General features: G+C 40.7%; 1 protein-coding gene across 1 annotated transcript in view; it reads right to left on the bottom strand.

The window, feature by feature from the left end:
* The window catches only part of LOC124219427 (pair-rule protein odd-paired), a 31566-nt gene extending 16627 nt beyond the window's left edge, over positions 1-14939 (bottom strand). The window contains exon 1 of the mRNA XM_046626958.2: positions 12830-14939. Within this exon, the coding sequence (XP_046482914.1) occupies positions 12830-13712 (883 nt within the window). The 5' untranslated portion in view covers positions 13713-14939. The remainder of the gene's footprint in view (positions 1-12829) is intronic.
* Between the last annotated feature and the right edge of the window lie 880 nt (positions 14940-15819).

Here is a 15819-nt window from a genome sequence, read left to right as displayed (position 1 = left end):
ATTCATTCAACGGAGGAGCTCGAAAAACGTAGTGTTCGGGGACTCGCATTTGTACGTGTAGATTGTGCATGTATAAACGCGCGTTTAAATAGCATAAAAGTATAATGTTTCAGGACACTTGATATTTTCTCAATGATCGTCATTGTGCGACGACTCCTGGCACAGGACGACAGCTACCGACAAGCTACCGTTCTCCGCAGGCTCCCAGCGAATTCCTCTACCCCTCTGCAACTTCAAGTGGGTATGATTTACCCCCGTCTAGATATATCAAGTTACCTCACCACCGCCACAGCCATTGTGCACCATGGAAAATGTTTATCCATGGTAATAAACGTGCGCTTAGGTGTTGGGTATACTATACATTCACGGTTTCAAGTTTTTCAATTCCCATTACTTCCGATTTTACCACGTCGAACTTACCTTCTCTGGATCCTTTTCTCTGTGGGTTTTTAAATTTTATCCCATTAAGTAGAATTTGTATAATTAATACCGATTCAGCAGTAACCGATTTTTCCTACCGAATTCGACAGTTTTCAAACGATTTTCTTTTTTTTCACAACCAGGACACATACATTTCTGAGGAATTTTAATCAATGCCGATTTAATTGTAACCGGTTTTCACCGATTTCGAGTCCCGCGATCGCATTTTTTTTTTTTTTATTTCAGCTATGGGACTAACGAAATTTTGCAGTGCTATCGAACATGCCGATTTACTGTCAACCGGTTTTACTCGATTTTTAATTTTTTCAATCGATCCTTTCTCTTCTATCGTTGTTAGCCAATCTCGTAAAATTTTGCACAAAATTGAAATCAATGACCTAGCCACTTTGACATAATCGGTTTCAATCGATTTCTTTTTCGATTTTTCTTACGACTGCACAAACGGATTGAATCTTGAAAAGATACCAATCGGTATCACTAATAGCTTGCTATATTTCCAATATTTTTTCTTCCGTGGCTCAGAGAACTTGTGAATAGAACTTCGGACATTTTTTTCCCAGCATTCAGAATCGCATGTAAAAAATGGAACTAAAAGATTTCCACATGCGGGAGAGAAATGTAGGCTCGAGGAATCATGTATACGCACAAAAAGAGTCCAAACAATGATCGAAGCTTTAAACGCGTTTTAGTCACGGTTAATTTGGTTAGTCGACGTTTAGCCGTTAATAGTCTGGAGACGGGGTTCGAATCGATTGGTATTTATTGAGCCCGCGTGACTCGGCACCTTGGGTCGACCAAAAATTCCATCCCCCACCCAAAAGAGGACGAAAAATAGAGAAAAACAACCCGGTGTCTGCGGGACTCGGCGTCACTGTCTCCGCTCTGTTTTCCTCGTGCCTTTGACTCACACATAGACACACACGCACACGCATGCGCACAGAATATGTCCATGATAATTATTGTACCGTTTTCTCCTGTGTGGTCAGTTCCAGCTTATTAATCACTCCTCGCAACCTCCGATCATCTAATGATCTACCGGAGGCGTGGCTGTGAGATTGCTAAATTAGATACTCAGTCCACAAACAAGATGGATTCCTGCCCAAGACCAAGAACACGAGAAAAAATTCGATTCGAATTAGAACGGTTCCTTCGATGCTTCGTCTTTTTCAGTTACGCTTCTGTATCAAACGAAAACTATATTTTTACTCTGAAAATCAACCGAATTTGATCTCAGAATTTTTGAGAAATTGAATGACTCGTGTGGAAAGCTTTCAGAAGTTGAAAACCGATTAAAAAAGTTCCGCATTGTAGGATAATCCCATCGGGCATTCTGAAATCTTTTCTTAAAAAGTAAAGAAACGATACATCAAAGGGCAAAAAAAATTTCGAGTCGATTAGTAAATGTGTTTAAAAAAATGTTAAGCTTCGTCTCGCGCCGTGAGTTTATACTCGGAAAATTTCCTTAGGTACCTCAATTGCTGAAATAGTAAGCTGTAACGAAGATGCAAGATTTTTTTTCAACGAATCAGTGGTGACGCGGGTCTCGGTCCGCGTGTGTATAAATACCTACAGAGCTCTTAGCCAGTCGGGAAAGCTCGGAAAAATACTGGCAACTAAAAAACCAAACATTTCTGGTTATTATCCGGTGAACGAGATCTCGCCGCGGTTGAAACCACGACCGCTTATAATATCTACGCTGGGTACAGCTCGTCACTTTCAAGTAAACTATCTCTCCTGTCAGTTTACGTCTCTACGTAGTTACCGCAAGTTACGCTTCAAGTACACATACAAACACCTATACCGAGATACTTCTAAGACCCTGAGTGCCGCACCTTAACACCGTTGAGATCCGAAAATTGCATGGAATTCTTCAATACAGGTTTGAATTACTTTTTTCAAATATTCACCTGTTTACTACACCGGTACGAGAAATTCTCTGCTAATCTTTCGGTGAATAATTTTATACAAAAATTTGTCAAGCGCGGCGTTAAAAACGTTTAACTGAATACAATGTCTCAGCAGGTCACCCACTTTATATTTGTGTTATTTGTTACATTTCTGTTAGTGAATATGACTCACATTTTTGTCATTTTAACATTTAAATTGCCGTATCAACGTTTAATTTGTAATTTCAACTTTTTCTCACCTAGCGATACATTGAAAAGTAATGAAATCAACCTATTTTTTTCAAAAACCTCGCGTCGCACCACATTGAAAGAAAATTATTTTTCCCGACCCGACAAGTTTTTCTTGGATTCGTTTATCACCAAAAAAAAAAAAATAATAAAGAACATTTTCCAAACGGTCGTTCAACTAGTATCACAAATTGACAAATTTGTTAAAATTGAAAACAGCAACTGAAAATCATCAGAATTGCCAGCGCTTATTTCGTTTAATTTTCAACCTTTCTTACACGCTTTATTTTCTCATTCTATTCTCCAGCGAAGCAGTTTGACTTTCGGCTGTTATCACAGTCTCACGTTTCAGCGTTAAGTCCGGGTTTCCAACCGATTTTATACCGCATCGACGGGTTGTTGCGTCAACGCGATTGTGCAGTCAACCAACAACCCAGCTGTCACAGACTGTCAGTTCATTGACGGTAAACGTGACGCGCCATTAACTGTATCAACACCTCATTTCCGGAACCCTATATGTATGCATACGCCGTGTATAAGTATGCGTGTGCAACGTACGCTCGTACGTGCGTGATAAAAAGCCGCGATGCAACAACTTGGTCCTCCTTTTCTTTTTTTTTTTGCCTTCTATTCTAATTATCATTTAAAAATATTTGACTACTTGAATAAAACTATAATTACCACGTTTTTATTTTCTCGTATTTATTTTTGATCACGTTTTATTTATATACCTTCAGCTATTTCTCCCTCGTCTCGTTTGTTTATTTTTTTCATCTTGTTCTTAGGTAAGTTTTTTCACTCACGTCTTCGAACTGACAGCGCATTTACGGCATAATTAGAGTACGAAACACGATAGCTTTGCTTTTACTACTTATTATGGTGAAGTATAAACTTGGAAAATTTTTTCAGGATCGAAGTATCACAGAGAGAGAATCGAAAGACTGATTGGAAACGCATAAACTTGTAATAATAAGTTCTTTAGGTGTAATATTTTGATAGAGAAAGATGTAAGCTCGGATTTAAAACTCTTTTGAATCAAATTTATTTTCACAATACTAATTTTTTTGAGTTTGGATACTAGAAAATACTTTAGTGATACTATATATTGAAGTAATTTAGCCGACCTGCTGAAAAACCTGAATGGTCAACTGATACTGAATTTTTTTTATACTTTGATACTAGAAAAAGTGAAAAATGCTCGGGTTGATTTATTCAGATATACCAGATACTCGAATGCTTCGATGCTTGAAAACAACAGTGAATTTTTTGATTCCTGATTCTCAACGAAATTCATCGTTACGAAGGCCTGATAATCTATAAAATTATGAGAAAATCAATGTGTAGAAAAATTGAGAAGTACCGATATAATAATTAAGTATTCTCAACCAAAGTGGGTGAAAACAAAGCCACAGCAATTCGTTATTCTCCCTTTACTCTACAGTCTAGTTCCCCCCCTCCCTCATTCTTTTTTCCTTATTACGTTTTCCTCTCCCGTCTTAAAGTCGAGAAATTAGTTGAAACCCTTCCGGGGTTTTTCTAGCTCAGGGAGCGAGCGAGTATCGTGATGTAATTAAATTGGACTTGGACTGCGGTCCTAATTGGGACTCGATGAAGATGTCGAAGCCCTACGGGGTCAGTGTAGCACGGTATCTCGGCTCGGAGTCTCTTTTAACCCGAATAGAAATGCTGCAACCTTATATATCCAAGGGCCTCAAACATTCGGCTGGGGCTTCCCGTCCCACAACGAGTTTGCGTTAGCATTTCGCCTCGGGCACCATTTTAGTAGACAGCCTGACGCCTACCAGATATAAGCAGAGACGAATACATATGTAGATGTATGTACGTACATAACTCTGCAGCAAAGATTCTGTGATACACCTATATGAATATATAAATTTTACCTCTGTTCAAAGCATCTACAAAAGTTGAAAATACTCGACAGAATGTCAAACAGAAATATAAACAAGTTAGATTGAAATTACGCAGTCATTAACGGAGTCGGAATTTAATTTTTTCTTTCTCGCTTCGATACATTATAACGGATGGTTGATTTTTTATTATCGTTGCCGCAGCCGTAAGAATACGGATATGCTGGCAGCATTTGCGTAGGCGTTGGTTGTACGTGAAAAATAATTTACGACGGCGGTGCGGCGGTGATTTTTAATGCCTACTGGAAGTGCAACAGAGCGCGCGGTGGAGCAAAAATGCAGCGCGAAAACGATCTGGTAGCGTGGAGACGTTATAAACCTATAACGTGGTTATAAAAATGTATGCATCGATCGTACCTGTACCTACACGTATTTTATATATCCGCCTACCTTGAAATACCTCTTCGATACTCTGCGAATTAAGAGAATTTTAGCCTCTATTCCCATTCGACAGATTACAAAATAAGAAACCTCCGCGATGCATGATCGGATGAAAATAATTGTTCCACGGTTTTGCGCTCCTCTATTGCTAAAAAAAAGAACAAATGGAATTTAGAATTCTACATCCACTCGTCGACTGGCTCGACACTGAAATATTTTTACGAATTTTCTAATAATCCGCGTAAAGTATACGATTAGCACTGTCGTTATTGTTATATTTTCCCTTTTCTCAACCCCCTGAAACTCGTCTTGAGAGTAAAAACCGCGCACTTGGCACCCCGCGGTGAACACAAGCCTCCACTCAGCCTCATGATATTGCGCGTTCAAATATCTTAGGTGCGTACTGTACACACAGACACACACACATATATATATATACCGGTTACGACGTACGAGACGGTAATGGCACTTCGGCGAGGTTAAAGGTTATAGGTATTCGCTACGGGGAAAAAATGTAGCGGGAATCTCAAGCTACATTTCCAGCTTTGTTTTGAGCGTCTAGCATACTCCGTTACCGAGTTGTCGTTCAATAAAAAATGCTCGATAATTGGAGCGAAAATTCATTGCCAGCATATTTTGATTGTAAGTAATTTCAGAATGGAATGAGCTATATAGAGACTTAAAACCATGCTCGGAACGAAGGATCCGATTTACGCAATATTTAAAAATTTTTTTCTAGACTCTAGCTCGCTTCATTCCGCAGTTACGAACAATCAAGAGATGCTTGAAATATATTTCAAGTTCGATTATCTAGCATTTTTTGATGAACCGTAACTCGGGAACGGAATGAGCTAGAGACTTTGAACAAAGCTTAAAATACAAGGTGCGATTCGTGCTCCATTCGAAGTCTCGCTTCGAGTGAAGAGGAAAAGTTACAAAGCCTCGGAGAGATTAATTCACGAAGAAAACCAGCGATGCTAGATACGTTTTACAGCGATATTCGAACTTTGCATTGAAAAATTATAAAAATATTCCTACACTCAATGTTTCGCAATTAGAAAGAACCTTTTTTCCGTTAATTCGTGCAATCTGCTGATATTGCGAGAGAAAAAGGAAGACAAAAATTGACACATCAACAATGCTGTACAATCAATCGAAGCTCTCGCGCCATTTCGATGAAAACGGAACACTCTGTGCTCGACCGTAGAATGAAGCATAAAAATCGTCGCTCTCTCCGGCTCCCTCTTTAAGGATGATCCGGGATCGGCGTGCCCGTTCACGGGGCAAAACAGTATAGCCGAGCCTCCGGTTAACGCTCATTCTCACACCCCCGTGGCCGTCGGCCCGTCGTAAGGGTGGCCGGTCTAAGGGGCCGCTCATCCCCTATCAGGATCATCTCCAGCGCAGTATTCGCTCCGGCACCCCGAGCGGAGAATCCCTGGGACCAATGGGAGACACGCTGGGGTGAATCCCATTGTCAAATCGACCAATCCCACCCCTCGTTTCCCCCCTTCGTTCGGCATATGCAGCGGATGACGTGTTGCGGCGGCACTCGACCCCCGAAATGGGGCGAAGGAAACTTTGTCGTCGTCGTCGTAGTTTTTTTTTTTTTTGGTGCTTTTTTTTTTTTATTATTTGCGCCTGTGTTTCTTTCGTATGCATGTGTGCGCGCGTGTGTGTGAGTTTATGAATTTATGCGCTCGCATGTGTGAGAGCCCGAGTATCACTTTGCTTTAATGGGTTGCTAGTTCTCGCGCTTGCTCCATCTATGGGGATTAGATTCGTTTGGGGGCGCGTGCAGCTTCGCCAGCACTAGAATTCTGTGCCTCTCTAAACACCGAAGAGAGAGAGAAAGAGAGAGAGAGAGAATTCATTTTGAACAGAAACGTGAGATAAAGAGATAGATTGCTTATTTTCTTGTCGTTATTTATGGAATTTTTGGCATGGTCGTAAACATTTTTATCAGAAAGAACAGTAAATGCGTATTTTGAATAGTTGCATGCGATAAGGAATAAACAAAAAAAAAAAAAAGAACGAAACGAATATGAAAATATGAACTAAAAAAATTTATAATAATTGGATAATGAAATGAAATATAATCGAAGGTATTTTAATCTAAGAGTTGAAAGCGGCTAATATTAATGACGGAATATATGGCTTGGATTAAAAATTGGTTTGAGCGAAATAGGAATAGGAAACGCGAAACAATGCACTTGAATTTGCCAATCTTGAAAGAATAGTCCAGGTGCAAAAAACTGGATATCTTGAATCAATTGCTCAAAGCAATGATGATAGTGTTTGTATTTGACATCCAAGTGACATTTGGAGAGGAATAATTCCCTAATATATGTAGACGAAAACAGAGATTACAACGCGAGGTTTTCCGAAAAAACATGCTCCACTGGCAATAAAAATCTACAAAATAACTTCGTCACTCATTTTAGTTGACGGTACGTTTTGGAACATTATAGACTATCTTCACTTTGAATGAAAATAGATATTTCGATTTTTGTGACATTGCATGAGGTTTTGAATTGAAAATAAAAATTTCAAAATACCAGAGACGATGCAGTATGAAGAAAAATGCAGAAGCTTGTTCGGGCTTTTTAAATACACTATTGCGTTATTGAATCTTGAGCATTGCGATGATTGTAATCAGTATGGAATTTTTAATGATCAATTGAACAGAAGAGAATGACAAGAAGATTAGAAGGAAGAAAATGAGGAGATAAAAGAATAAACCCAATTTAACACATCCGCCTTTTTCTTCAACCTCAGCCGATCAAAAATGAGAACAAACAACTAAGAGAACTAAAAGAAAGAAAGCCTTGACAATATAACAATTAATCATATTTAATCACAACCGCGTCCGTCACAGAAAAATGAGAACCGGAAATAGGGATGTGCAAAAAGTAAAAGATAAATAATGCAATGCGTCCAACGGTACAGCAGTGTGTAATTAGGATAATGAAACATTAGGCATCACCCATACAGGTAGATTGTTTTCTAATTCCGTCAGCATATCACGGGTGATGAAGTTTTGTTTATATAACGCGACCGTGTTTCACGCGTTTTTTCGTACACAAAGTATCCGTTTCTATGACGGTAGAGTCAGTCTGGGAATGCGCATGCGCCGAGTACAGAAAAGATCACTTTCAACTCCTAGGCTTGTTAAAACTAATCTTTTCTTTACTGCGCGCATGCGATGTTAAAAACTCACATTACGCGACCCTAACCTCAATTTCGTGCTTCGTGAAAAGAAGCCTGACACACTCTTGTTATGCGAAAAATCGTTACCGAAGAGGCAATGGTGATTTAAAAAAGACCGAGATTGTCTCCTTGTACACTGAGAAAAATTTCATTTGTTATAGTAACTAGAAAAATTCAGTAAAACAGGTACCGTTAAAAAAAAACTGTTTGAATATTGTTGGAATTACGAAAAACAAGGTACTCGTAACCATTTTGCGCTATTGTTGATCCTTTTTTGGTAATTGCAACGCAAAATCAGTTTGTTCGGTTTACTATACTTTTTTAGCTAAACAAGGCTTTAACATCAATTTATTGTTGCACAAGCATTAAATTTTCGCAACAGTTACAAGAAAATATAGTAACAGTGATCGTAACGAGAAAGAATAGTAACGGATACCAGAGTTTCCGGTAACAGCTGGAAAACTGATTTTCATTTTGTACCTAGAACTATATTTTTCGATTGTGGTAAGAAATGAAAATATTAAGGACTGAACGGTAACCGGAACGAAAAATTTCTCTCAGTGTAAAAAACATACCATTTCTGATTCTGTGCACCTTCCATGCCTGGGTCACGCACAGTACCTTCAGTGGGTGTTTATAACCTCGCCCTGTTCGATGCCTCACGATCCAGAATTTAGGGGGTGGATTTATGCAGGGGGCGCAGTGATCGAGGGCTGCGCAACATCGTGCGACGGGGCGGTAAAAAAGGAGAGAAGAAAACGCAGGACAACGAACGAAATGAGTATGCGCATGTATATATGCTATACCTACACCCGAATTGAGATTCATAAACAACCCTCGATACTCACGAATCGATTCACCCCTTGTTCCATGCTGCAAGGCTCGATGCTCGGCGATTAGCCACTCCCCAAAAACCCGTTATTTGTGTGCGTGTGCTGTGCCTATTTTCTTGTTTATTTATTTTCCAGGTAAACAGCCGCTCACTCAAGCGACTTGAAATTGTACACAGACGATATGTAAATAATTCTTGTGTTTTCAAACAAATCATCGTATATTAAGGGCTCAAACGTCTCCATGGCTGCTTATTTCAAATCGATAAGTTGAAGTTTGAATTCAAACTTCGTTTAGTACATGTAAACAAAGAATTGTTCAAAAATATTTCAAAGCATACAGACCCTTTTTCACAGTTTTTTACTCATTATCATATGCTGTATGCCGATGTGTTTTTTTTTTAATTCTATGACTTAAATAAACTGTCAAATTAAATAACGCAATAAAGAAATTCATCAACTAATTGACGAGAAGTAAAAGCTACACAATATCAGATAGCGCAATCTTTGGCGAGAAATTCGTCGATTTCCAGGCATGATTTATATTACAAAATAAATATAGCAGCGGCGGTATTGAAATTTCTGTAAAACATTCGGCTCGATGTATATTATAATAGCTTTTAGAGAAAAACGATAACGAAAGCTGACACTATATAAAAAAAAAATGGTATTTGATTTTAGGTCACATGATTAATTGTACTTCGCATTCTGAATTCAAGAGTTATAATTATCCAGTTTTAACTATTTCCTCCGTCGTATTAACCGTTGAAAAGTATCTAATGTCAACACCTGAAAAGAGTTCTGCGTAATATATTTCTCACGGCGTTTACTCATCCATATAAATCCGGATCAGCATGACTGAAGTAGATTAATACAATCACACAAACGAATAATCGGTACCGATGTTTATTTTCATTTCAAACTGACTTTTGAATTATAATGCCACATCGACTGATGTATACAAGAGTCATGCTGGCAGTTTTCTTTTCAACAACAAGCCTGTTGAAGCGTTCAACCTTTCAGTTAACAGTTGATAAAGCAAGCAAATAGTGCCAAGAACATTCGGTCCAAATCGCAAGTCGATGAGAATGAAGATAAGAGAGTAAAGAAAACTGGCATTAATTTCCAAGAAATTTCATTCAAGCGAATCAGCATCGAAGTGGTAAAAAAAAGACCAGTTTCATTTGGCAAATGTAAAACGTGCACATTTTTTTACTGTGTGTTTGTATGTAATTATGAAATTTTTTGTATGACTTTTAAAAGATTCTTGTGACTCGATGGCTTTGCGAAAAATTCTAAAAGCGACAGGAAGAAAGATTTCAAAAAAACCTGCATCATTTTATTCTTACTTCACGAATGTTCAACTGCAACGAAGAGTAACTCAAACCTTGTGGAACTATCATCGCGAAGCAGATACCTGAACAACATCGCTAGTCACCCGACGGAACGGAGAAAAGGAGAGTCGAAATATCCACGCACGGCTATGATAATTTTTCGGTTAGAAAAATAACTGAAGATCCCCGTAATTTTTGCTTCGGCATTAATTATCTTGAAATCGTGATTCACGTAGTTTGAAACCGGTGTTCAAATTTTTCGTGATTAAAACATTAACGTCCGTTTCGATCTGACGATGAAAGATAATGTTTTTCGTTTATAATACCAGGTGATATTTAGAATTCTTTGACTGTCGAGCGAATTATCATTATGATTATCACCTTTTCTTTTCATTTTTTTTTAGATATGTAATGCTTAAACATGAATATTAATTAATCAAAGATTAACGCGAAAAATTGTGTGAACCTTTCGCAAGGTTAGGCACTTATTTCAAATATTAATTCCTCAGCCGTTTTTGTTTTAATCATTTTTGTTCCATAATATACCCTGGAAGTTTTAGACACGTGCTGAGAAGTGAGATGCTTCATCATTTATGCGTTTGATAATTATATTGCGCAACTTTTCAAAGTTTCGCTATCGATAAAAACAACCGCAATATCATGTTCATCGTTTATATGTATATATATATGTGTGTGTTTTCAGTGAGCCTTCACTTAGTACTATCGACACAAGACCGAATAGACATGAGATTGAACGAAAGGGATTAAAATTTACCCAAACATATTGTATCCGAATACGTACAATTGAAACAAAAAATCGGAGGACTATATGACCAAATTGTATCAAAGGATAGAAAATTTTTCGATTTTTGATTTTTGAGAAAGGCCCTCGAAATAGCTCGCATAAGTTTTGTATCTTTGGCGTGGCTTAAATATGTAAATACAATGTCCCAAGGAAGATGCGACGTGCAGGTTTGTAGTAGTTCAGAGGACATAAAACTCGAGGATATACGGCCACGTAATTTCTTAATTGCCGACCAAAAGAGGCGAGGATCGTGACGAACGAAAAGCTGGCCGCGATCAAAAAACGTCTAAAAATTCTTGTCATCGTAAAGCGAATGGGCTGGACGGACCCGAAGGCGGCGGATCGTTTGAATTTCGAACTGAAGAAGGACAAAAACAACGATTTCAATCGTGCCAGTGTCAACATTGGCGAAGTTTCCGAAAGTTCAAAATTACCCCAAAGGCGTTTAAGGTGTGCAAAATTTTAATGTACCAATGGCTTGATTAAAAACTCAAATTTGCACTAACGCTGCATGAGTTGCGATGACAAAAAAAACGATTAGAGGTCAATGCAATGTTCTATAATATAGCCTCAGGCTAACTTCCTTCTGAAGTAGGTACTTGTTATCAAGATACCCAATTAGTTTTAAGCGGCAATTTCAAAGTTTCCGATCAAACTTGACGAATCAAAATTTTGTCACAAGAATGTAGTACGTTAAACATTTATACTGAGATCGAAGTCGTGCAAGTAACGTTGAAATCACAAAATATTGACACAGAAATCACTAGATATTGTTATTTTAGAATAACTTGAACGGATCTGAGTTCTCTAAATATGTATTAGTAAGTTTTACTATCTTGCGAATTATTAAATTCCAGACAATCCCATGAAGTGCGAAATAACGGGTTTTCTTAGAAATGCATTCGATCGTTAAATCAAGGTAACGAATTCCGATCTCATAACGTCATTGTAACTATGTATTTTCTTAAAACTCGTCTCTTCGCGTTTGAGTTGCTTGAAATTCAGTAACCCACGTAACACAGCATGCGTATAGTATTCACGTTTCGTAAACTCTGCTCTTTCAAAGTTATGATCAATGTTGAAAATAAATGATTTATTTTCTCAACTTACGTTTGCGGTTATGTAAATTTTGAACTCTAGGTTGAAGTTAATATAAACGTTAAGGTAACGAAACATTCCTGAAAACTTCAAATGACCGAAAGAGTTTCGATTTTGAAAAATACAAGTGAAACGTTTTCTCCACGACGATGTTACTGAATTTTGGCAAGTAGTACGTCATGACGTCGACGCGTAAAAATTATCCCTGAAAACTGAACGTTGCGCGAACTTCGACCTGGCTAACTTTCAGACCAACATGTTACTCTACAAAAACCGTAAACACTACAGTTTTATAGAATCGGAAATTTAGTTATAAGATACAGGTAGGTGGAATATAGGTAAGCGTTGAACAGACACGGTATTACGAAGGAGCTACGTGTAAGATACATTGAAATAATACTGTCAGTGTTCATACGAAAAGAAACCTGCGCGCAGTTCACACGTGGTAGAAGTGAAACCTTCGGTAACTAAACTGCGAGAAAATAAGGAGAATGCAGTGTCGGGAGTGGAATAATCATTCGTTTCATTTCGTTTCATCGAGTTTCAAATCACTCCCGTGCTGAAGAAGTTTTCACTTGAAATAAAAAAAAAAAAATAAATAAAATGAGCCTCGCGACGGAGCAGTTTCCTAAAAATGTAATCCGAAATAGCGTCGTCGCGAACTTACCGGTGTGCGTGCGTTTGTGTATCTTGAGATTCTCGGACCTCGCGAACACCTTGCCGCATCCAGGAAAGGGGCAAGAGAACGGTTTCTCACCGGTGTGAACCCTGATGTGGTTGACGAGCTTGTACTTGGCCTTGAAGGCCCTCCCGTTTCGAGAGCATCCCTGCCAGAAGCAGGCGTGGGTGGTGCACTCGGGTCCCCCGACGTGTTCGACGGTAAGGTGGGTGACGATGTCGTGTAGGGAGTTGAAGAGCTTGCCGCAGAGTTTTCGGGGCCCGGGTGCGTCCTGGTCCACCCACATGCACGACATCTCCTGCCGTTGGGTGGCGCCACCGCGCATATACCTCAGGAAGGCACCGTGGGGGTGGACGGTGTGCGCTACCGGATGTTGTTGGTGGTGGATAGCGGGGGGAAGGTGAGGCCCACCGAGATACTGGTGGTGCGGGGCCAGTCGCGAGTCCTGGGGGTAGTGCGAGGCGTAGTGCCCGCCGGCCAGGGGGTGCTGGGAGTGGGGGTGGGGGAACTGCTGCATCGCCGGGGCCCCGGCGTCGTGATGCAGCGGCGGAAAGAGGCCCAGACCCGCGCCTTCCGGCGTCGGCGGGTTCGTCGCGCCGCCGAAGGCGTCGTGATCCCGCCGCAGGAGGAAATCTCGGGCCGCGTACCCCGCGTGACCCATGTGATGCCCCATGTGGGGGCCCATGTGACCAGGCCCCCCGTGACCGTGGTGACCGTAGCTCTGGGGGTGGAAGTGCTGTTGCTGCGGCGCCTCGCCCGCCGTCGGCTGAACCCCCGAACCGTCGGACGTTCCGCCCGGCGAAAGTTTTATGCCGAGATTCGCCAGGTGGTGAGGGTGCGACGGCACACCCTCGAGGAACGCGTTCATCATCTTCGCGATTTGTTTCTTCAGCCTCGCTGGGTCCTCGGCACTAAATTATCGAACTAATTGGCATTGTTGGCGAACGGGAATGTTCCTGTTGTTCGAAATGCGGGGTTTCACTTTTCGGCATCCGATCAGTTATTCGCGCATTGTTAATCGCGCACTTTGATACTGTCTCTTCACTTGTCTTTATACTCTTCACAGATTGTTCTTCCGGGGTCGACGTGTATCCAAAATTTTACTCAACACGGTGTTTATAACTCTAAAGAAATTACAATCTTCTTCGGGGCGAGAATTTACTCAATATTTTTTAGCACTTCTTCGATATTTGATCCGTTCACTTCTCTTCACTTCTCTCACAGCTTCCTCTTCAGGGTCCAAATCTGTCCAAAACTTATACTCAGCACAGTGTTTGTAAATCTTCGGGTATTATACCGTCACTTTTCCTCGAAGTAAAAATTGATTCTGCACTCTATTAACATCTGGCATTGCAAACCGCGTGAATTGCCAAACACGATTGTTTATTCACAATGTCGCCCTGCGGAAGCTTCTTCGGCAATTATCAGTACCGGTCTTCGGGGTAAGAATCGACTCTAATTCAGCATTCGATCGTCAACCTGACGCTGAGAATTGTCTAAATTACCGAACACGATGTTTATTCACCAACTTGTAACGCTGTAAAAGCCTCTTGAGCAATTACCGTCACTGTTCTCCTGGATAAACTCATTAGCTCGGCACTCAAAACCGTGCGTCAATTGCTGAAAGCGATATTAGTTTACTGTCGCTGAGCTTAAGGGTGAAAATTGACTCGTTGTCGGTAAGCCGACATTGAAACCGATTCACCGCGTTCCTCGAGATCGTCGATCGCAGTTCTTCAAGATCGATTAATCACCGAAAATCTCTGAACCTGATAATCGTCGAACGATTCTTCAAATCACTCGAGTTATACTACGCATAAATTGAACTTATCCTAAAATTCAGTACGAACAGTGTTCTTCGGGGTCTAAAATCCAGGGAGATCTTCAAGAAGCGTTTGAGAAAATCTACGGAACCGAATCGAAAGAGCGACGCAACTCGTTACGCACAATCACAGAGGGGGCTTCGCGACACTGACGACAGGCACGCGACTACTCGGATAAAAGAAACAAAAATAAACAACCGAACGGGGGTGGCAGGTCGTACTGAGGTCGAACGGGCCAAGCGAACGAGGAAGGCAGAAGGAGTCTGGTGTGTTCCTTGCTGCGTTCACAGCGGGACTGAGTCGCCGTTCCCGACGGGGCGACCGTTCAAATTCAGGCTTCCGTCCCTCGGGCGTTCGGAGACGCCCGTTTTTCCCCCGCCGCCTCGCCCCGCTGCGCGGAAGACGAAGAGTTCGAGCGGCGTGCCGGTTTCCCCGGATACTAGAGTCCCATTGGAGGCCTGAGACGCCTGGCCATTGGGGGCCGGGAGCCTCGGGACCGCCAATCCGGGGGCGGAATGGAAGTGATGACGCTCCGCGCATGACACGGAGCCGCCTTCTGGAACGCCCTTTGGGATCAGTCTGCGGGTCGCTGATGGATAGATTTTTGGAGACTCTGACTGCCGAAGATGAAGATGAAGATCGTGAGATGTTGGGCGATTGGTATTCGATTTTGATGAGAAAACTTTGCCGGATTGACGGGTTTTGGAAAGGAACGAGTCTTCGGGTTTTATCATGTTCCGGATTTTGTTGGCGGTGGCGAGGGTTTTTATATCGCATTTCGTGTTACGATTAGTATTGATTTGACGATATTGATGATGGAAATGGAGATGAAGATCGTATGAGGATTCGACGTAGTCGAGGAAACAATGCTGGGTTTGTGCTCTTTGAATATACTGAATTTTGCGCCTTCAGATTCCAGATTTTACCAGACTCTTGTTTTCACAGATGAGAATTTTTTCATCGCAATTTATACGAAAATGAGCATTGATTGATTCGACGATATTGATGCCGAATATGCATTGATACAATTTTCGAAATTCCTTTTCTCTCCATTCTTGGAACCGAAGTTATTATCATATAACAGCATTTTCGGGACGAAAATTTCACTCGCTTCTTACCTGCATTTTTCTTTCGTTCCCTTTTGTATTCTTGCTC

Source organism: Neodiprion pinetum, chromosome 5 (genome assembly GCF_021155775.2).
Source record: "Neodiprion pinetum isolate iyNeoPine1 chromosome 5, iyNeoPine1.2, whole genome shotgun sequence".
NCBI classification, from domain to species: domain Eukaryota; kingdom Metazoa; phylum Arthropoda; class Insecta; order Hymenoptera; family Diprionidae; genus Neodiprion; species Neodiprion pinetum.
Note: the sequence above shows the minus strand (reverse complement) of the source record. Positions and strands in the feature narration are given on the sequence as shown.